This window comes from Perca flavescens, chromosome 5, assembly GCF_004354835.1.
Source record: "Perca flavescens isolate YP-PL-M2 chromosome 5, PFLA_1.0, whole genome shotgun sequence".
In the NCBI taxonomy this organism is placed as follows: domain Eukaryota; kingdom Metazoa; phylum Chordata; class Actinopteri; order Perciformes; family Percidae; genus Perca; species Perca flavescens.
The window spans coordinates 28,494,737-28,517,278 of record NC_041335.1 but is presented as its reverse complement, the minus strand read 5'-3'; the positions used below and the strand labels follow the sequence as shown (position 1 = coordinate 28,517,278).

At 39.8% G+C, this 22,542-nt stretch overlaps 1 protein-coding gene across 1 annotated transcript; it reads left to right on the top strand.

Moving 5' to 3' along the window:
* Window positions 1-506: 506 nt before the first annotated feature.
* castor1 (cytosolic arginine sensor for mTORC1 subunit 1) lies at window positions 507-22,066 on the top strand. The gene is made up of 9 exons (XM_028579258.1): window positions 507-841; window positions 9,251-9,321; window positions 12,855-13,048; window positions 13,591-13,726; window positions 15,270-15,393; window positions 16,038-16,151; window positions 16,360-16,442; window positions 18,144-18,238; window positions 21,305-22,066. The coding sequence occupies exons 1-9, from the start codon at window positions 684-686 to the stop codon at window positions 21,374-21,376; spliced, it is 1,047 nt and encodes a 348-aa protein (XP_028435059.1). The 5' UTR covers window positions 507-683; the 3' UTR covers window positions 21,377-22,066.
* The last annotated feature ends 476 nt before the right edge of the window (window positions 22,067-22,542 follow it).

Here is a 22,542-nt window from a genome sequence, read left to right as displayed (position 1 = left end):
AAGGAAACCTGTAGCTTGTATGTATACAAAAGACAGGTTTGCTTTTTTAGAAAAAGCAAAACATTTTATTGCCAAATTCCAAGACCCTTAAAAAAACAACAACATTACAATAGTATATTTTTGGTGGCCCAAATGTTAATATTTTTCACCCCATTCCCCTTCTTGCCTCTCTGGCTCTTTGCGCTGGATATGCAAAAGAGCTGTTCACTGACCAGAGGGTAAATGTGACTGTATGAAGCTTACAGCAGGGCTATTCAACTACACTGTTCTGGGGGACACTGTTCTGACCAAGTTTTTGTACACTTTTGACATTTTGTTCCCCAAAGGTGTCCACATATTTTGGCCATATAGTGTATGCTACATCATTTAATTTTTAAACGATGACCGGAATTTAAAATTTCTATTCGCGCCTTCGCCATAAGGGGACTCGCTCTGCATGCGCGAGACATTTAACTTCATAAAGCTGTACCTTTAAGAGGAGGGGGCGTGTCATTTCTGGGGCTGTCCCCTTTATTTGAATATACAGTAGTTCAGCGAGGCTGGAGTCGGATTGCATCGGATGTTTTTCGAGCACAGCGGTCTGCGGGACGTGGTGTCTGCTGGCGTCGGTAATGCTCATCCTCCAGGCCTATATTTAACATTTGAATGATATCACTCAGCTAAGAAGGCGTTTTCTCCGCCGCATGCACATGCACACCGAGGAGACTGCGCTGCTCGGAACCGCCAGTATGGACTTACACATATTGGACCACAGGCTACGGGTCACCAGCATATGCAAGAATGGGCTGGTGAATTTCACACACCCCCTGATTAAACTGATATTTCTTCGGAACAGGACACGGTAAGGAGACTCATGATTTGGGGTCTGGGGCAGATTGTGTCGCTCCGGAGTGAATCCCCTTAGAAATCCAGTACGAATATATGAAATAACTCCACAGCTCCTATTCATTCACTGGGTGGCCGAGCCATTACTGGGTTATTTGCCTGTGCTTCATGCCCTGCTCAGCCTCCATGTGTGATATACTGCAATGCACAGCTGTTGGGAATAACGGCAGTTTATGATAGAGACTTAGCGTTTGGAAAACTGCACATTAGCCAAAATAAATGATTATGTATGAACTTATTCTTACAATGGAGATATGATTGCATTCATTAGGCTATATATATATTTATATATCTGTTTATAATCTAGGTTACATTTGAACAAAACCTGCAGCAGTTCAGTTAACAGGGAATTCTCATATATCAACGTGCATTTACTTTGTAGTCCTGTAAAATGCATGCATGAATGCTTTGCAATGCATGGTGCTTCTACTGAACATAAGACCAGCATTGATCAAACATGTTAAAGCCTGCACTGTATTTATGTGGGACCTTGTTTCTCCAACACAAACTCGACCTTTTACCTCCTTTACCCAAAACCAACATCCAGTTTGCAAGTTGTCCGGATCTCATGTTGGTATTAGTACCAGTTTTCAGTTAATCCCTGGATATCCTCCCTTTGTTATGTAATTGTTTATTGCTCTGGCTGCCCCACATATGCATGGCTAGAAAAAGAGCTTAACATCTGTCTTTGAGCTGCCCATGATATAGGACAGGCAGTGGCTCTGCTCTCAAGTCAAGTTACAAAGAAGTTGTAAGCAAATGTCAGGGAAGATTTTCCTCCTCTGATCGCATTTGTGCTCAGTGACGTCTGAAGTCTAGATAACACAATGTCCTTCAGGATTTGCTTATCCTAAGCATCATATGAATATTAGCAACCCCACGGCCCTTTAATAATCGGTTTACTAAGTAACAGGACTAGCCCTTGTCTGCATAAGTGGATGATCCTGGGAAACATTTGCTGATCATGTCTTGTCAACTATAGAGAAATGAGATTCATATCTTGTCCTGTCAAACGCTTCACATCTGTTCCCGCCTAGCTGCATCCCTCAGCACTCATTTGTCTCAGAGTATTGGGCAATACAGTATATTTTGACATGTTCATACTAGACACACTTGCATGATGACTTCTACCACCTTATAAACTGCTATACTACATAAATAACTCAGTGTGAATAATACAAGGTTGTATAATTGTGCCAGTATTTCTAAGGTAAAGGCCAACTCATTTCTAATGAATAATTGTAAATGATCAGGAACTGATCCCCAGATTTACAGTTGGCTTTTATTCCAAAAGTGCAAGCCTATTTTTCCATCTGAATAGGCTCTGTGATGCTTTCAGTGTCTGGGGGAAAAAAAGGAGGCTGGGCACAGAATGAACCAGAAAAGCATGCAGGCTGCACTTCCTTGGATTAGCAGTCTTGCAGTCTTGTTTTTCTGTGTGTCGTTGTTCAGACCTAGGTGCGGTATGTTTACTGCTTTTTGTTTTCATCATGAATTATGGTAATGGACATGTATGTTTTTCACAATGAAAGAATATTCTCCACCCAGCCTTTTATGATTGCACTTGTATGACTGGATATGAATCGCACTGAATGACATCACACTAAGCTTCACAGCTGTGACTGTGAAACGCATGTTTGATAAAAATAAAACTTGTCAGACATTCAAAATATCAGATCATTTTGCTTGTTAGAATTTACAGTAAGATGTGCAAATAACCTAGCTAGCAGGAACAAAAGTGTAACCCCTGGTATGAAGTGGTCAGTATTTTCAGAATAAAAGTTGACTAACAAACAGCATGTGGTCACTGTAGTCTATTTCGACGACGTTCTACTTCCGGGATTGTTCAGGTGCCGCTGGAAATTCTGCCGGAGGTCCCTCTTTTTAGGCCGGATGTCCCACACCTTCCGCTTTGTCTGTGTTGGCATTCTAAATTCCAGGTGGATTTATGAGGACTATGGTTAACTGTTCCTCAGATCTGCTGGAAAATCCAGACAGCTAGCTAGACTATCTGTCCAATCTGAGTTTTCTGTTGCACGACTAAAACAACACCGTCATTGTGTCTGGGGCTTAGCGCCGCTTAAGACGATTGTGATTGGTTTAAAAAAATGCCAATTAACCAGAGAGTTTTTCTCCCATCCCGGAATGCCGTGTGGACTAGCCAGACCCTCCTCTACAGTGCTGCAGAGGAAGGTCTTGCAATGCGAGGCTATGGTCACTGTAATACCCAGGCCATAACAAATGTAAAGACAAAGAATCTTTGAAGGGGTATTTCTTAGAGGTGTGAGTCTTCACTGATCTCCCCATTCAATTCGATTACGATTATCATGTCTTCGATTCAATATCACGATGCGTCAAATACATTTTTCTATTTAAAGCCATGTAGGATATTTAATTCATAGCTTTTCAAGCTTCAAAAACAAGACATTCTGCAGTGCTCTAATACTAAATAAATTGGATACATAAAACTACCGCACTGAGCACATGGCACTTCCTGAATGTGCAAAACATAACAGAATATGTAAACAGAAATGTTGTTAGGCCTACATTAAATTATAAACGGAAATAATCGATTATGAGCCTCCCGATTATCGGTGCAGAATCGTCCATGTCCACGATTTCAACGCATCGATTATTTGATTAATTTCAACACCTCTAGTATTTCTTTCAAAAAGTGTGAGCCTACATTTTTATTTGAACAGGCTATGTGATGTTTTCAGTGTCAAGAAGGAAAAAGAGGGCTGGGCTTAGACTTAACTAGAAAAATGCAGGCTGCGCTTCCTTGGAGCAAGCCTGCCTGTTTTTCAGTGTGTTGTTGTGCATGCTTTAGAGATATGTCGTACTGTGGTGTGGATGTGTTTTTCCTCTTTGTTTTTTCTATAGCGCGGTAGCCCCCACCACCCTTGTCAAATTATAGACAATGCCGATTGGGGAGTGGTGGTGAAGATTGAGTTCATAGCAACTCATAACAACGGAGCAAAAACAAGCTTGATTGCCTCAGTCGGTTTTAGCCATCTCCCTTTTTCAGGCCCCTGCTATTCATTAGAGCACAGCTCCCTGAGAATGCGCGCACAGTTTTGCAAAGCAGTCCTGAGCAGAATTTTAAGAGGGTAATTGCATATAAGAGCCAGGCTTATCCCAAATTGTAAGAAGATAGATTTTCCTTCAACACCATCCAACACAACAGAGGCACCTGTGGTGCAGAGGATGAAAGAAGTCAAAGACTTTGCCTGGTCTAGAAGTATCAGCAACACTTTTTTAGCTATGAAGGTGAGCAACATTTAGTTACTGACTACATGTCATCAAAGGGTTAAGGTGTGAGAACCGTCAAATCCCCTCAAAAGCGAGGGACATATTGTAACAGTCAAAATTGTGAAATGTACCTTTTAAGACCTACTGTGTTGCCTACATACGAGAGAAGCAGCGTCATTGCAGCGCCCCGTATTTCTACGGTTAGTTGGGCAACGCACCTGTCGCAGACGGATGCATGTTGCTGAGCTCCGGTTTACTTTGCCTCTCAACTCAAGTGTGACGTGTTGTTATGTGTGGCCTCTGCTTTGTTCATGTATGATGAAATAGTAGCCACACAACCGGGCTTGATAAGGTCGATGTATATGTTCGTAAAACACGAGGAGCATTTTGAAAATTCCAGTACCAGTGCGGCTTTGACTTTTTACCACACTCTCCAAGCTACCACAACCAAGAAAGACAGGCCAATTTAGGTCAAGTCTTTGGTTTGGTGTTAAGTTTGGACTATAAATAAGGCTAGATAAGTGCTGTAGTGGTATGGGTTAAGGCGAGAGAATGAGTGTGGGAATTTGTGTACATGTGTCTATCTTCATGCACCTTTGCAAAAAGGGTATGCATCAGCCATGTATTATAAACTCTTATTAAACACTGAAGTATGTGAATCAATCCTCCCATTAAGGGAAGGGGGGTATGGACCAGGCTTGCACGCTGTTAGTTTGTAGTCTTTTATGTCCTTAGTTGTTGTTTGGAGTTTATGGGTGTGGTAACTTTCAAAGGCCAGCATCAGCCAGATATATCGGGCTTACTGTACTGTGGGTGCAGCCCTGCAGGCTCCACACAGTCCTGCTTTCTTTTCTTCGGCGGCTCACTAACGAGAACATGGGTTGGAACAATGCCTCAGCTGAGCCAGAAACCCGGTGGGGGAGTTTTCCACTTGTCTGCTTCAGTGATCTGTCAAGGTTGGGGCTCTCGCTCCCCTCGTTTACACAAGCCCCCTCTCTAACATGCAGGGATTTCAATTTAAAAAAAAAAAAAAAAAAAAAAAAAAAAAAAAAACGTCCCCATTGTTCTGAAAAGAGAGGAGGCCGTGAGAACGCTACAGATTGGTTTGTTTCAAGCTGCATAGGTAGCAGACAGCTTGGTCGTCCACTGACGATGAGGCTCCGATGGCTCGCGGCGCACTCTTCATACTTCAACAACATCAGTTTGCTCCGCTCTTATCATGTTTCCTCAGCTGGAGCATCAGTTGCAAAAACCCCACCACCACCTTCCCACAGTGCCGCTACCGCCCATCACTTTGTGCAGCTGGATCAAAGTCAAGACTCCCGCGTGCTAGGTTTTCATCTTCCCCACTCGGCCGCTCCCGCGCTACCTGTTGCTTCCTCGTCCCTTTTGGTTATTTTCCTGTCTCCTCCTCTTCATGTTCCTTCATGTTTCATTTGAAGGAACTTGTTTTCAAACTCACTGACAGCAGTGATCACACACAGGCTATGTGTCACTGTTAAGGAGTGCTGTACAAACTTGCTTGATTAATCGATTAATCATTGAGTCTGTGAAATGTTTGCACAGCCAAAATTCACCAACAGTCCAAAACTGAAATTGCTGAAATTTACTAATTCGTGCAACTCTGATTAATCCACTAATCATTGTGATGGAAAAGGGCTGGTTGGTGGTACTTTGTATTTTTCTCAATGATTACAGACTATTTTGAAGACATGGGGGATGATGAGGACAGTGTATTGTATTTTATTTAATTTTTTTTATGTATTGTTGATAATGTCTTTTTTTTTTTTTTTTTTTTTTTTTTTTTTTGAGAGGTTGTAGCGAGGAAAAATCCAGGGCAGTTATGTTTTTGTGTTTGTTAAAGCTGAACATCCTTCTTTAGTTTAAGATATGTGTGTATCAGAAGGTGGTTCATGATTTAAAACTGCCAGTATGCTTCTTCAGAAGTGCTTGTTGCATGTTTTGAATATATTTTAAAACACCCGCCCACGCACACACCTTCCCACATCAGAACGGAGCTGTGTTCGACAATTTCTGTAACTTTTTCGAAACCCACGATCCGGCATTCACCCCCACCCGCCGAGTGCAACACTATCAATGTCTTTCAAGAGAAACTGTCTGAAAATGTGCACCATTTGCACATATTTAAATGATATCGCCATTATCAACCTATTTAAATGATATTGCATCTCCCTTCTCTCTATGACAATCTGCTTTTATACTCTGCTTTTGAATGTACAACTGTAAACACATGATTTCCAACACGTCATCCAAATTAGTTTTGTTTGAGTATAACCCGACCCTTACATACAGTGCTGTTTCCTTTGGGCTCTGTTTGCCCTTTACTTGTCTGTTTTTCTCTTATGTGTTGATGTGGAGGCAAGGGTAGATGTAAGGTTAAGTACAGAAAGCTGTGTTGTGGGGAGATGTTAGGTGTGTTGATGGACCTACATATTTGTCAAACCTCTATGCATTTATTCTACAAGTGATACAAGTGACATACATATCTTATTGTTATTGAGCAGATTCATTCTTTTGGAAGGAAATGGAAGTCATTTCTCCAACAAGAGATAAGTTTTGTCTTCATAAGTATTCCAGGGATGTACCGATTGTAGGTAATACCAATCTTCTTTCGACAGTAGAGGATTGAATAGTGATTGTAAAAACAATGTTAGGCAAACTGATTTTCCTCTTTGCTTGTGGGTATTCTGTAATGGGGCTTAGGTCAAGCATCATATCAGTTTTATCTGTTCTACACCAACAGGAACAAGCACTCGCAGATGGATTTCCTTTAGGTTTCTTGACAACACACGTGGCTGAGCTTTGGCTGCCTTTACAGGTGTAATATAAGAGCCTTTGCTGTCTTCTCCAAAGACCCACCGCATGTAATACAGCTCCACACTTGATCAGTCTCACTGGCAGCATAGATGCTTGGCACACACTACCTGCAGGAAACTGCGACCTGGGGAAGGTGAAAGGTCAACAGGAAAGGAGGGGGGTATTGTTACACAATGGGTTGGCGGAACTCACTAGCACAGCTGGTAGTTAGTGTTACAGTGTTCTCTCTCTGTCTCTCTCTTTGTCTCTCTGTGGGGCAATTGTCCCATCTCATGGCAGGAATTACTTTTTGCTGAGTCAGGAGTATTGCAGTCTCACTCTGGCTTCTACTGTAATAGCCTCAGCTGACTGATAAGCAGAGGAATGTACCTCCAGTGAGGCGTTTTAGGAAAAACAGGAATATGTAGCGCTTCCTTTTTTAGGGTTTCAAAGAAAACAAAGAGAGGTTATCTGTGTAGAAATTGCTTATATATTTTGTCTCTACCAAAAAAGAGTGTTCTGTACGATAACAAGGCTTCTCAAAAGGTCAAACTATTCCTTAAAAATTCACCTAATTTGCTTCTCTAGAGATGCAAAATGGGATGAGCACATAGTTGTGAAAAGTAAAGTTTTCCTTCAATGATATTCTCAGTGTTTCTCATCATAGAAACTGTAATATCATAAATTTAATACTACTAAATTTACTAAATTATTATGTTTCTGAGAGTAAAGAGTATGGTGCTGGCTCTAAATACTACACCCATTTTATGCAGAAGAAGTTGGTCAGAGGTGCAAATCAGAGCTGGATCCCAATCGGCGCCATAGTTGCCAAATTCATGTAAAATTCACCCCGATTGTAAGCCCACCTAAATTGCTAATCATTTCATCAAGTTTCTTTTGCTTCAGCTTTTTGTTCCAAGACAAAGCATGATTTTAAGTGATTGAATGTTTTTAACCATAGTGCTCGTTAGAAGTTGTAGTTGACTTTTCTCCTCGTATTTTTATGTACACAGGCTTGTATGTTTGAGTTTTAATAAAAAATTAAAAAAAAACATAATTTCTAATGCAGTTGCTTGTATTCATGATTCAGCCAGGAGTATTTTCCAAGTCTTGGAAGTGCTCCAGTCACCTAAAATTGTCTGTGAGAAAAATAAACTGGACTTGTTCTTCAAGAACCCTGGATGGCTGTAATAACTCCTCCTCCTAAATCTATTACATTAGTATAGAGTTAGGAGTCTAGTATGGAATCTTAACAGTGGTAGGAAATCTTTCCCAGAAAGTGAAAAACCCTTGAAGCCCTTAAAAGTTTGAGTTGAGTGTTTTGAAAGCTCAAAAGGAAAGCCTGGACTGGCCAGTGTATATCTCCCATCCAAAAATTTGATTTGAAGTATAATGGCCTTAAAAGCTGATGTTATCCAAGAAAATCTGTGTTTTACTGTCCAGCTTTCCCTCAACCCGTACCAAATCCCATGGGCCTATTTACTTTTTCCCCACAAAGACCACTGTGGCCAGCCCAAGCAACAGCCTTTGAAAGCAAATGCTTTCGGCCCCAAACCTGATGAAGATGCAAATATCCAACTGGAGAGTGAATGTAGTACACGTGTAATCAAGGAATGTAAAGGTGCAGATCCCAAATGACAACACCTGATACTAGCTGGTAATTTCTGGTAATAAATGGTCTTTTCTTTGTACCTTTTTTAACCCCAATGGGCTGTATCAGGTTGTAAAACTGCACCGTCTTTTCAAATATTTAACCAAAGTGGCTCTTTTTTTTTTTTTTTTTTTTTTAGAACAAAGTAGAAGAAGGTAGCAAAAGTAACTTTTCCAAAATTGCAGATTGGTGGATGACTCAAAGCCTGCAAAATGCAGACCTGAGTGGTGCTGCTGCAAAAACAACAACAAGATTTTAATAGCAGATGCATATAAACATCCTGTAAATTTTGAAGCTTGCATATCATCATATTTAGAGCGGCAGTGTCCGGTCTTTCCTTGAATGCAGCAGTTGGTAACTGAAGCAGTGCCCCAGTTTGATGCGTTCCCCACCATTTGCTGTAGACAAAGGGGTGATGCTGGCATAATAATGAGCTCAGGTCTTGTGTTTATTGAGTGAAAGCCAGTCCTGAAACCAGCGTTGATTTCGGGGAACCCTATTTACTTGATTCCTGGTAACTTCCTTTTGTTGGTTGCAAATTTAATAACACTGTTCTTCTACTCTCTTTCCCCTTCCTCTGGCCTCCTTATTTTATCTACCTAAACCACATGCCTCTGTTCATCTGTACTTCCTCTCCTGTTTCAGATGTAAGTTTTTCAGTCTGACGGAGACACCAGAGAACTACACAGTCGTCCTTGACGAGGAAGGGTTCAAAGGTAAAACACCCTTGTGCATATACATCTTTCATCGGGCAGGGGTTTGTCCTGCTACACTCTGACCACTTTAGTCCCACTTGTACACCATAAAGTGATACCATAAATTATACACTATATACTAATCTTTGTAGTGTAGTGTTTGGCAGGTAGAATACAATAAATGATTGTACTGTACCTTGGTTTAACATTTTGTAATGATAGAAAATGTTGCAAGACATGCACTGATGAACGTCAACCAAACAAGTTTTAGGGAAGCTACCGCCAAATTTGGAAACTTGAAGGGGAACTCCAACAAATTTACACTTTAGATGTGCAATATGTAATTTTCTGCCGCTAGGGGTCTCTCAATCAAACCGTGGTCGTGTAGCAGTAGAAGATCTTCCAGCTGCCCGGAATTATCTCCCCCTTCACTTTTTGGTAATCTTAACTAGTCTTTTTGGTGCCTTAACTGTAAAGATAGCTAAACACGAAGGGGGGAGAAATTCGGCAGGGAGGAGATTTTCGGCACGAACACCGGCAACGTTAACGGAGACGTAACGTTACCAATAGCCGCTATTCTGACGGTGCCTAGGGTCTGATATGGTCTGTTTCCCGACCGTTCATTAACATCCGGTTACTACATTGTAGTAACGTTAAACTGAATCAATAAGGTCTGTGCTGTATTACTGTGTTGCAAAGTGGCATGTAATTAATGACAAAACAATGCTGTGTGGCAGAAAAAAAAGCAGTATTACGGTTATAACTCTTTCTGTGACATTGTATGATTTACAATTACTCTCGAAGGTATCATCTGGGTTCCTGTGTTTTGATGGGAGTAACTAGAGGGGTCTAAGGTTATATGGCGCCACTGACAGGTGACTAAACGAAAAGTCCCGTGTCAGAAATAAAATAACAGATTTCTCTGGGTTTGAAAATTGTTGGAAACATTTTGGGATAGTGTAAGTACACAACTCTACAAAATAGGTATAGTTGTTTTTAGACATATTGATGAAGAAATGTTACATATACCATATACCTTTTAAGTTAAATTTACTATATAAATAACCTTTAAAACCTGGTTAGCAAGTAAGTATGTAGTCTTGAATTGGGCCACAGCATAGGACTTTGTTGTTAAACCAAACTATTGTTACTTCCTTCCTTGTTCCCTGAACAGACCTCACAAGGTAGGAGGGGCTGTATACGATAATATAACGTAGGAAATAAAGCTGTAGAAGAGTCAATATCCATGCAAAAAATAAGTTGCCTCTCTCATCTTTTTGGTATAAAGCATCACAGACAGAGAAGGTTGGTCATGTGAGTGCAATGTGAATGTGTTTCTTGGAAGCAAAAGTCAGCACACAACACCACAACTGTTTGCTGGAGATGGTCTTTAGTGGGTTCAATAAGATTAAATCCTGACTTCTTTTTTTTTTGTTCATTAATGCGCCATTTATTTCAGTTTCTGAGGGTTGGTCAGAGAATTTAAGCAATGTTTGACTTTTTAAGACTTTTTCTTAGTCAATTGTAATGGATATATGCCTTTTTTATTTTTTAAATTGTCTTATACACTGAACGATTGTTAGACAAAGAAGATAATGGATAGATTCATAAATTATTAAAGTATTTAATAACTTACTTAGGCCCTTTTTAAAATCTTCCCTTCAGTCCGGCTACACTCTTGGGACAGAGTCCACAGTAAAACTTAGTGTGGACATGTTGTAGTCCCATCCACTCCTCATCCAGCCATCTTTGTCTAGTCCTTTTACACATATGTAGTTGTTAAAGGCAAATATTGCCTCCGGGTGCTCTGTTTCTCTCTCTGTCTCCTTTGCTCTCCTTCTAACTGAGTGCCTATTTTAAGAGGTAAAATCTGGTGTAGCGAAGCCACAAGAGGCCGTCTGTGACAAATTATGCCAACCAGAACAGGGTCTCTTTGAAAGAGAGTAAAGAAAAAGGAGTATTCACTGCAGGAGGTAGATGCCATTTGGTAATGCTTTTAGTTAGCTGAATGAATGGTAATAAAAACCATAACCAAAAATATTTGTGCCTCCTCTGAATGTTTCTGAGATTTTAAACATGCAAAAGAAAGTTGTTTTTTTTCTTCTCTCCTAAGCATTCAGGAATTCTTCCCCCCCGTTGTAGTTGAGCAGTGTATGAATAGCTGGGAAGCTATTAATGTATTCTTCGTTTGAACCTGTTTTTTTTTAAGTGACACTCTTAAGATTGGGGTGCCCATTTCACTCAGTCATCACCCCAGTATCTCTTTCTTTCAGCGTCTTGTTCACTTCCTGGATAGACACCTGTTTCCCAGGTAGCTGCCAGCTTCCACTCGAGTCTTATTTTGGGACGAACGAGTGAAATATCCTGGTTTGACACTTTGGTTTACAGACTCAGGTTGTTACAGCTGCGTCTGAGGGATCTCCCTGTTTGACCTTTGACCTGTTTAAAAAAAAACAACTAAGTTTTACTTGTGTTACTGTGCGATATAAATAGGGGCATTTTATGGTGAAGGCAAAGGCAGATGCAGACGGTGGGGGAGAGGAAGTGCATGTACGTTATACTGAGCAGCAATCAAGAGAAAATTGTTACAGCTGCCTAATAGTTTACACCTTCACAAACCTTTAAGAGTGCATCACCGGAAACATAAAGTTGTCATGTGGTTAAACCCTTCATCAAAAGGGTTCTTTTACTTTGAAGTTACCAAGTCACTATTGTGGTCGCTGTAGAAATGTTGGTTGCATGACAGTTGGTTGTATACAGTACATCTGTCACTTCCCTGATGGTTTGTATTAGCTTGTGAAAGCTGTTCCTCTTTACCGGTACAGTTTGGCTCTTGGAGGTTTGTTTCAAGACTTTTTCCACTGAGATTATGACTGAATCATTTTGCGTGTGTTTTGTTTTTTATTTTATTCTAGCATAGATTACACTTTATTACTGGCTTCTTTAGAGTTCCGTTGTCCTGTTTGACTTTAAATACTCCCATGTAATGTAATGCTGGCACTAGGAGTGTTTGCAGTTATGATTTCAAAGATTTCAATAGTCAAAAATTGGTGGAGCAAAGGCCAAGATATCCTGACTTTTTTTGGTCCCTTACCATGGGTCAAGTTCTGAAAACACTGCATCCTACATTTCCCATAAAGCAAGCCAAGTAGCATATTTCATCAGACCTTCTTTGCCTGGTAAATGACTGCATCTTTCAAACTCCATGCCGCCAGTTTATAATGCATGTGTTCTGTCAAATATTTGACATCTTAAGCCGAACACAAAATGTGACTTTTGTCTGACTATACCCTGTTAGAAAACTGGGTGGAGTGCCCCTTTAAAACCGCATCAGCGGCATCTAAATGACTATTTTAATGTGTAGTTAGGACCTGCTGAACATTGAAATATACAGTAGTCATTGAAATGCTGTTGAAACCAAAACTTACAAAAGAAAGATCTTTGATCGGCAAATCCCTGTTATTTGGGCATGTTCACTTAAAAACATTAGTGTAAAGTCATGGATATTGTGCCCATGCCCACTGACCCCCCTTTCTCTTCTTGACCCCACTCAGAGCTCCAGCCCTCAGAGCATCTCAAGGTAGAAAGCTCCATCTGGCTGCCGCTCAACGTGGTCTCCAATGGCAACTCCTCCAGCAGCTCACAGGCTGTTGGCGTGACCAAGATCGCCAAGTCGGTCATCGCCCCTCTGGCCCAGCAGCACGTCTCTGTCTTCATGCTCTCCACTTATCAAACCGACTTTATCCTGGTGAGTCCCGTCTACTTTGGTCTTTTTACTTTCTTTCTCTTCCACAGTCTAAACGGCGCTCACAAGTATTTTAAAATGAAAGAAGCACAGTGAGCTGTTCCCTGTTGTATTATTTAGAGACATCTGGAGCAATTTTCCAACTCTCTAAATGTATTAAAAACTCCAGACCTGTAATTGCAAAGTGAAGCCTTTCACCTACTGAGCTCTGCCAGACAAAAAAAAATAAATAAATAAATAAAGCCACACTGGCAGCATTTTGTCCACTCACCAATTTTGTAGTTAAGGAATTAATTCCAGACAGAGCTGAGGGCACTAAAAGTTAGTTGATATATTACATGCAAAAGTGTTTAGTGGGCGAAAATGGATAACACCTTGACAGACGTTTGTGTCAGCAAGTATATTAATGGGCCACTTGCTGGTTGAGCTCAAATATTCTCTTAAAATGAGCCGGCTCTGCCTCAAACAACACAAACTGACCTTGTATGGCAAATAAAGTCATTGTAGACTATGTGATATGTATGCTCCAAGTGTGTGTTGTGTAGGTGAGAGAGAATGACCTATCTGTGGTCATCCAGACTCTGGAGGAGGAGTTCAATATCTACAAGGAGGTGGGAGGAGAGTCTGTCCCTATGCATTGTCAGGAGGTTTCCAACGGCCTCCAGAAGAACGGAAAAGAAGGTATCGGTCACTGTCCTGTTTAGTATGAATTCCCTTACCTCTCAGGTATTGATCGAGCATGTCTCAGAGGATGAAGTTTAGATCCTCTAGCACCACCTCCAGGTTCTTTGTGCAAAGTTGAAAGACTTACTCATCAAATAGGAAGTGATCTATAGTCACAGGTCACAACCCAGATGTGAGTCATGCATTATTTCTGTTCCTGTATGATTTTAGGAGTAACTCAAGTAACAGTGTAGGACCAGCGCTTTAGAAGACCAACTTGAGAAACTTTGCTGTGGTCGCTCCGACACTTCTAAAGTCTGAATAACATTTCTGTAACTCTTCACAGCTCAAATTTGAATGTAAGGCAGTCACATTAACTGAGACAGAACACGCAAGGTCTAAACAGCCGCTGACTTCTTAAGACAGCAGTGTAATTATTTTCATGATCACACTAGAAAATAAAAGCTGTTTAATGAATCACTTAAAAAAATAAATAAAATAACATAGGCCAATTTAAAGTTATAAGTGAAATCGGTTAACCATGTGTTCCCCACCCTCAATTAAATTCTACATGCAGTGTGTGAAATTATTGTTAAATAGGCATCAGGATTTTGTAATACATTTTTGTTTTAGTAATCACCCCATGAGGAAAAAAACTACTTTATTGAAACCGAGAGATCCATACAGAGTAGTAGTATGTTTTATGTAAAGCACTTTGAATTGCCCTGTTGCTGAAATGTGCTATATAAATAAAGCTGCCTTGCCTTGCCTTGCCTAGTACAGAAACAAGAGTGCTTCTCTGTAGTTATTTTATGTTCAAGCCCGGCTTTTTTTTGACAATAATCAAACCATGTGTGCCATTATGAAGAGTGAAATGAAATGTGTATTTATAGCTAGAGGAACCTTCTAGGACACCTGTTGTGCTTAACAAAGCCATGTTTGACTTACACAAACATTGCTGTATTTGAGATCACATAAAGAAACAATGCAAACAGGCTGCGTCCGCACCAAATTTTAAACATACAGCAACATTTCGAACTGCATTGAATCACTGTGTCCCTTACAGGAAGTTATTTTTACGTCACCATGAAGTTACAGAACATGCTGTACGAAGAGAGCAGAACATGCTGAAAACTATCTCCACCCTTTCACAATCTTTCAAATCTTTGCATCCCTAAGATGCCAGCTTAATGTCAACATCAAAGACCAAAACATGTTTTTTTTTAACTCGATCCATATGTCAGAATAATTTGGAAACTTTTTACCCACTGGCAATGCTGTTTTGTTTTGCATAATGCAAATGTAAACAAATACAGGAAATCCAGCCCCTAGTAAACAGTTTGAGTTAAAATGCCTGAAGAAGATTGGATCGTTACAGTTTACATTTATAAAAATATCTCAAAAGACCTTTCTATGAATTGTTTTTTCGATTTTATTAAATAGAAAAATGTAAGAGTATAAGAAAGCGATATCTTCGGTGCATCTGTTGGTTATGCTTTTTTCTGAAAAACACTTCTAGTTCAGCTTTTCTTACAAACTAACACTGTCCTTGCTCTTGCAGCCATCCAGCCCACAGTTCACCCGGTGCTGATCCCCCAGAACCAGTTCTGTGTCATGTCTCTGGACCCGGACACACTGCCGTCCATCGCCACCACGCTCATTGACGTCCTCTTTTATTCCAACTGGTGAGGAACTGAGGAACTTGCTCACTCTACTGCAGTACCTCTTTGAAACACAAGGTGGCACCACATGATGCAAACATGGCAGGTAGCCACACAGGTCATACAGGTTCAACGTAGAGAGTTAGGGTTAATTATTGATTATTGGGATTATTGTGCAGGGAAAGTTACATACAAGGCTAATATTTGTCTTTCTTTTGTTGTAATTTCTTTTGTTCTTGCTTTCTTTTTGTAGTTTTAGAATCAAAAGTAGTTTTCTTTTGATTAAAAAAATAATAATTTGCAAGCCCTGTGACAGAAACACTAAAAGGAAGTTCACCTATCAAAATTGCTAAATTTAAAATATAGTAAAATGGAACATTAAATAAACATTCTGCCTTACTCTACAGGTCTTTAGCAGATCATAATATAAATCCAAATTGTATATATAATCCAAAGAACTATTCAATAGAATTATTTTATCATTGTGTTTTATTCCTTTTGAATAACTGTGTATCTCTGTGTATTGTGTTACTTCCTTTATTATTATTATTATTATTATTATTATTATTATTATTATTATTATTATTATTAAATAAATCCCCTTTCTTTAAATAATGCTGCCTACTTTTGCTTCTCTAATGTCACCAAATGTCTCTTTTCCTCTGTAGTCCTAAAGAGGATGCGTCATCTCCCAACCAGGACTTGGACTGTATCAAGTTCTTCTCCTTCTCCCTCATTGATGGCTACATCTCACTGGTGATGGACACTGAGGCTCAGAGACAGTAAGGAGTCCTAATACCTTACACTGGCCAAGTCCACCTTTTGACATCTTAAGAATGCACATTAAAACGCTGGAATGGCACAAATGTTGTTGCAGCACCAACACATTTTTATATTAGAGGGTATTCCCCTGTCTATCTCTGGAATGCTCTTGTGTATCTTTGCACTTGGTTGCTTGATAGAAATCAGTGCTTGATCTTTGTGTTATAGGTTTCCTGCTGATCTTCTCTTCACCAGCTCCTCCGGGGAGCTGTGGAGAATGATCCGTATAGGGGGACAACCGCTGGGCTTTGGTGAGGCCACTTTTAAATACCTAAAACTGTAGTAATTTACTCCACAGTTCAGAGCACGTCAGTCATAGGGTAAAGTCCCATCTGCTTTTGGAACAGCCTTGGCAGAGGCGCGGGAAGTCATTTTCGGGTGGGGTCCACGTTCAATCTAAAGATACTATGTTACACAGGCTCTTTATTCTGCAGACCACTCACTTGCCCCTCCCCTCCATGAAGTACAGCTGAGCTGACAGTGTGCAAACTATATCCCAACATAGGGCCTACTGTACCTCGGCTTTTTTTCTTGGGGAAGGGGTTCCTGGATTTGATTGGGTCAGGCCAGTGCCAATAAAGAAAATTAACCAATGTTATTATACAATATTATATCAGCGATTCGGCCCTAAAGTTTGTTGGCCCACCGGGAAAATGCTTGTTATGCCAGATGGCCAGTCCAGCCCTGTTTCGGAGCCAGCAGTAGACACTAGTGGATCAACTTTTCCACCTTGGTGAAGAGCCCTCTTGTTTGTAGATGTAGAGCTGATACAAAGCGAGCAAGATCTTTGACTGAGTGGAATGCTTGTTGTTTTAAAATTACTAAAATTGTCCCTCTCTTCATCCCACACACCCCAAACGTGACATACAAAATGTCGTGGAACAGAAACAACAACCAGAGATATTTATTGTCGTCGCAGTTTAAAAGCTTCGCCACCAGGGGGTGCTGCAGCACCCCCAGCACCCCCACTTCCCACACCTGTGAGCCCTGGTGTAAAGAAATGGTCCAACTCCAACCAAATATGTTCCAAATATAAGCAAAGTCTGTTCTCAGTGATTTGCACTGCCGTCATCTTCAGGTGACACATCAGATACTGAGTCTTTGATATAAAAATAAAATATGGGATTAAAATGAGCAGACGAGCTGTTTAACGTGTGACTGGAATACTCAGTGGTTCGGAAATAATAAACCTAAAATATTGTTTTAGGAGTCTTCATTTTACCAAGATGTTGTTGCAGGTGTATTTATTTTCATTGTTGTTGACACAGATGTGATTTTTAAAGTGCTCATATTATGCTCATTTTCAGGTTCATAATTGTATTTAGAGGTTATATCAGAATAGGTTTACATGGTTTAATTTTAAAAAAAAAAAACTATTTTTGTTGTACTAAACATTGCTGCAGCTCCTTTTTTCACCCTGTGTGTTGAACTCTTTGTTTTAGCTACAGAGTGAGACATCTCACTTCTGTTCCATCTTTGTTGGGAGTCGCACATGCGCAGTAGCTAGGTAAGGACTACTAGCCAGTCAGAAGCAGAGAATGAGGGAGTGCCACGCTAGCAGCTAGGCGAGCATTGGAACGTGTTACAAAGTGACACACGTTCGTCACGGAAGTAAAGGCTGGACTATAACAGAGCTGTTTGGAGCAGTTTGTGAACAGTGTTTTCTGTTGGAGATGGTACGTCCCTTTGGGGTGGACTTTGGGCTTTTTCACTTTGTAAACCTACCACATGCACAAAAAAAGATATATAACACAATAAAGGAAAGGGAAAAAGCCAAAAAGCATAATATGAGCACTTTAAATAAATGTCTTTTTTGTATTATTTGTATTTATTTTGTGATAACTTAACTATATATGAGATATGTACATACATTTCTATGCAATAAAGATTTTAAATTTGGCTTAATAACACCTGTTAATGTTTGATGCTAATACTCCACTCTCTGTTTTTAGATGAATGTGGTATAGTTGCCCAGATATCTCAGCCTCTGGCTGACAGCGACATCTCTGCCTATTACATAAGCACCTTCAGCTTTGACCATGCTCTGGTGAGTCCAACATCTTTACGCCATTACCACGGCACCGCAATCGTTGTCATGGTAGTCAAAACGTCGACCCATTTGTGACTCAAAAAAGGGTTACTCTTAGCTCAGATTCTTGTTTCGTAAAGTGGGAGGTATAGACTGATAAAAGACCAAGAATATGTCACATTAACCAGCATTCCTGTGAGGTTTAATCATGAGGAATGCTTAAGGCAGATGATTCCAAATCAGATTGACAATGTTCTCACTGATCCAAGCGTGTCTATAAATTTGAGAAAGAAAAAAAAAGAATATGGCCTTGTATGTTTATAAAATTGATGAAATGAATTTGCAAGTATATGCTTTAAAAAATCCTATAATGCACATATGCATTTACACATTGAAATACATACATACAAATTTAGAAAATAAAGCATTTTTAACACCTTATCTCATTTAGACTATTTGCCTAAAACATGTCTGTTTGGAGTCTGAATTTGACCAAACAAATTCAGGCAGACATCAATATGTCCTTGAGTTTGATGTCCAACTTAATGCGTTGTGTATGGCGTTTAAAGATGCATTTAATTGTGGACATTATTTGTATAATTACATGGCCATTACAATCTTTGTGTGATGATAATAATAAATGTTTCTTCAATTAAGATGTAATAGGTACTAGGTTAGAGTTTTTAATACAATGTAAAAATCTTTTTCAGCCTAAGCCAATTAAAATAACTATAGTTTATCCACTTCAAACAGTGTTTTTAGTGATCTCAGAATAGATTTGGCTTTACCCTTTACCACACAGACACCGTCTGCCAACTCCTGCCACCCATATTACCAAGAAATGTTATATCTGGGTTTGCTGTTACCCAGAAACTTATCGCAAAATTATACGTCACCAAGTAAATCAGCAAAGCTAAATTTAAGTAATTAACCATCTTTATGTTGGAGAAGACTCTTATCTCCTCAGAATGTTTTGTGGTTTCATTTTCACATTGACTTTTTAGTCTTTGACATAGTAGACTTATCTAAGCCCTAAAGCCCTAAATATATTGCTACGCCGCTTTCTAGTCACTATACCCTAAACCTTAATTTGTAGGTTAGTTTGAAGGGTTTCAAGAAACATATTAGGTTAAAAATAGAGTGAACTATAAAACCCTTAGACTGCAAGTGTGCACCGGGGATGAACCAAGTCATTCATATTACTGCATTGATAGAAATCCTGTTTATTCTGCTCTCCCTCCTCTTTGCATTACAATGTGAAGTATTCATACAACTTTCTAGTCTGAGAAAGTTGGGCTGTTTAATAAGCCTAGTCACCAAATACTGACCAAATGTGAACAAAATGAAGGATTTCCACATGGTATTTAATGTTTCTTTTTACATTACACAGAATGCTTTGAGTGTGTAACTCGCTTTCATAGCTATATTATGCAATCTAGCACGTCATTGAGTCTTAATCATTGAAGGCCGTTAACACTTTATCATTGTCATGATGTTCTGTCATCACTGCAAAGTTGTAAACCTGAGCAGTATCAATGTTAACCACAGACCAGCCTAATGATGGCTAATTCCATTGATTAAAAAAAAAAAAAAACTAGCTGTGACATCACAATGTCTTCCGCTTGCACACTTCTTGTAAATAGTGCAATCAGGGGAAATTACATCTGCAAGGTGGGTTGGAAAACTTCTAGATATACTATAGATTAGATCCTTTTAATCTGTAGCAATAGTTCAAATCTATTCAATGTCTTGGGAAACTGTAGTGAAAATGTGTTGTATGATTAAAGTTCTGTGGTATGAACAGTCAAACACTACAATAACTTTGAAATACAACTTTTAGATTTGAAAATCTGGGGTTTTGCAGGCTATACTTCCATGTGGAGTGCTACAAGGCTCAATTCTGGGTCTATTACTTTCTTGAATTTTTATTGTTATGTAGACAACACCCAACTCTACATTTATCTGTTGTTCCTGTCTGATTTTCAGCTCAGTTTTGTTTTGTTTTTGACAGCAACTTTACTGTTTTGGTTCACTCTCACAGCTAACTTTGTTCCAGCCCCAACAGGCAGCTGTATTCATGGTAAAAGATCTGATAAACCTACTGGATACAACCTGACCAACATCCAGACAAAGTTAGCAAATACCTGGTAATAGTAGTTAATAAGGCATGGATACCCGACCCGAGGCCGACGGGCCCCGATGGGCCCCGATGAGCCGGGGGGGGGTTCGGACAGATATTTATTTATATTTATTTTAAATTATGGTTGGGGTCGAGTCGGGCTCGGTCACATCAGCGCGATAAGGAATTTGTTGTAAAATGGTGCTGCGGCTCCTTTTTAAGAGAAGTGTGTGTGTGTGTGTGTGTGTGTGTGTGTGTGTGTGTGTGTGTGTGTGTGTGTGTGTGTGTGTGTGTGTGTGTGTGTGTGTGTGTGTGTGTGTGTGTGTGTGTGTGTGTGTGTGTGTGTGGTAAGTGATAGAATAAAGAGGAAGCAGACGTGTTGTAGTTGCAACCGGAGCAGTTAGTGGTTATTCATGTTATAACGTCGGCCCTGGAGGTGATGAGTCTCCCGTGGTTTTCTGATCGCGGTCGGAAACGAAGCGATCAGGAAAGGTTAACACATTGAACATTTTAACAGCTTATTAACGTGCTTGTTGATATTTCCGAATGCCTTACTACAGTTGCTTAATAAAAAAGGGCTTTCCACCCAAATAAACGTAGCCTACATGTGTCATTAGTATGAGAGGAAAAAAGATGACATTTTAACTGTGTTGGGCTCGGACATACATTTCTTAATGCCTGTCGGGCTCGGGCCGGGTTCGGACACTTCGGAACTTTAGTAGTTAAGCATTTAACAGCTAAAGAATCTGATATTTTTCTCAAGAGATGGTGGAGACCACATCAGAGGCTAAAAAAGAGAGTTTGGATTTAGGGACTCCATGTCTGCTGAATGTGTAAATAGGCAACTGTTTGTTAACACGTTCACCATAACAACTTTATTATAATAGGTTGTGTTTACAGCTTGTTCTTCTCCCCCCAAGGAGGAGAAAATTTAACTGACACTACTTTCCTCTATCATTTTCTAGGTACCTGAGGAGGACATAGTGAGTGTGACAGGCATGCTCCAGCATCAGAGGAAAGAACCAGCCGCCAGTTGATTTCTGAAGTCTCCTCTGAGCTGGATGATCCTGGCTCAATGTGCCGCCTCTCACTCCAGTGGCCAAGGTTGGCAGGCCAGTAGGAAAAGAAGCTAACCCTGTGCCTAGACTAGCATCGCCAGCAGTATTAACTACTACAAACTTGCTATGAACACCAGAAGCGCTTCTCTATGGTGTGCATACACAGTTGGTCTGTGAGGCCTCCTGTCTTACCTATTTAAGGCAGGATGCACTGAGTCCCAGGGGGCCGACAAGCTCACATATGCACATCAAAATGCACAGTCACTCCTTCACATACACACACACACACACACACAAACACTTGCACATTCACAAGCACAAAGAAAACTGAGAATTTCTATTTTCTGACAACAGGGCTCACTCGTTTTGGTTTGTGAAGAATGAGCAGTTAGTTCTTGTGTATTTAAACTATTTCACATGTTGTCAAGCAGGACCGTAGGCTAGGTCAGTATTTCTTTTTTTAAGAGGTCAGCATTTCTTAACCGTAGTATTAGCCAAGGTCAATAACACTATGTCTTATTTTTTATTTGCACAATAAACTTTTAATTAACCTACTATGACTTCGATTTTTTTCTTTGGTACAACTTTTGTACAATTTGAAGTAAAAGTCTTCTGTAAACATTTGTAATGTTTGTGCTGCTTCATTCAATAAAGACTATTGAAAATGGGTACTTTTGTTGACTTCTTGGTATGGTCAGTTAAATTCTTAAAGGGTAAATGCTTAAAACACAACTGCATTTTCTAACAAATATTGACTATCTCATCATGACATGACAGATTATGCCTTAGCTTGTCATTAATCCCTCACGAGTCAAATATATGAAGTTAGGATGACAGGTCATGTATGGTTTTAATAGGAATTGAACAAGTGCATTGATTGCAATATTAATAATGACTTTTCAGAACTTCTCTGTGGTTTCTTGATCTGAACCTGCATTAAACGGAAGTCTTGGAGCCACTACCTTAAATGTTTTCATCACTTTTGGTTTTGAGTCTGGGATGTGGTAAAACAAGCCCTGTCTTAAAGAAATGAAAGCCATTTAAAATAAATCTCCATCCCAGCCGGTGATAAAGAAAGATTAGTGATATTCCTCAAATGTTAACAACGTGAGCAAACAAGGTACTTGACATACTGGTCCTGGTCT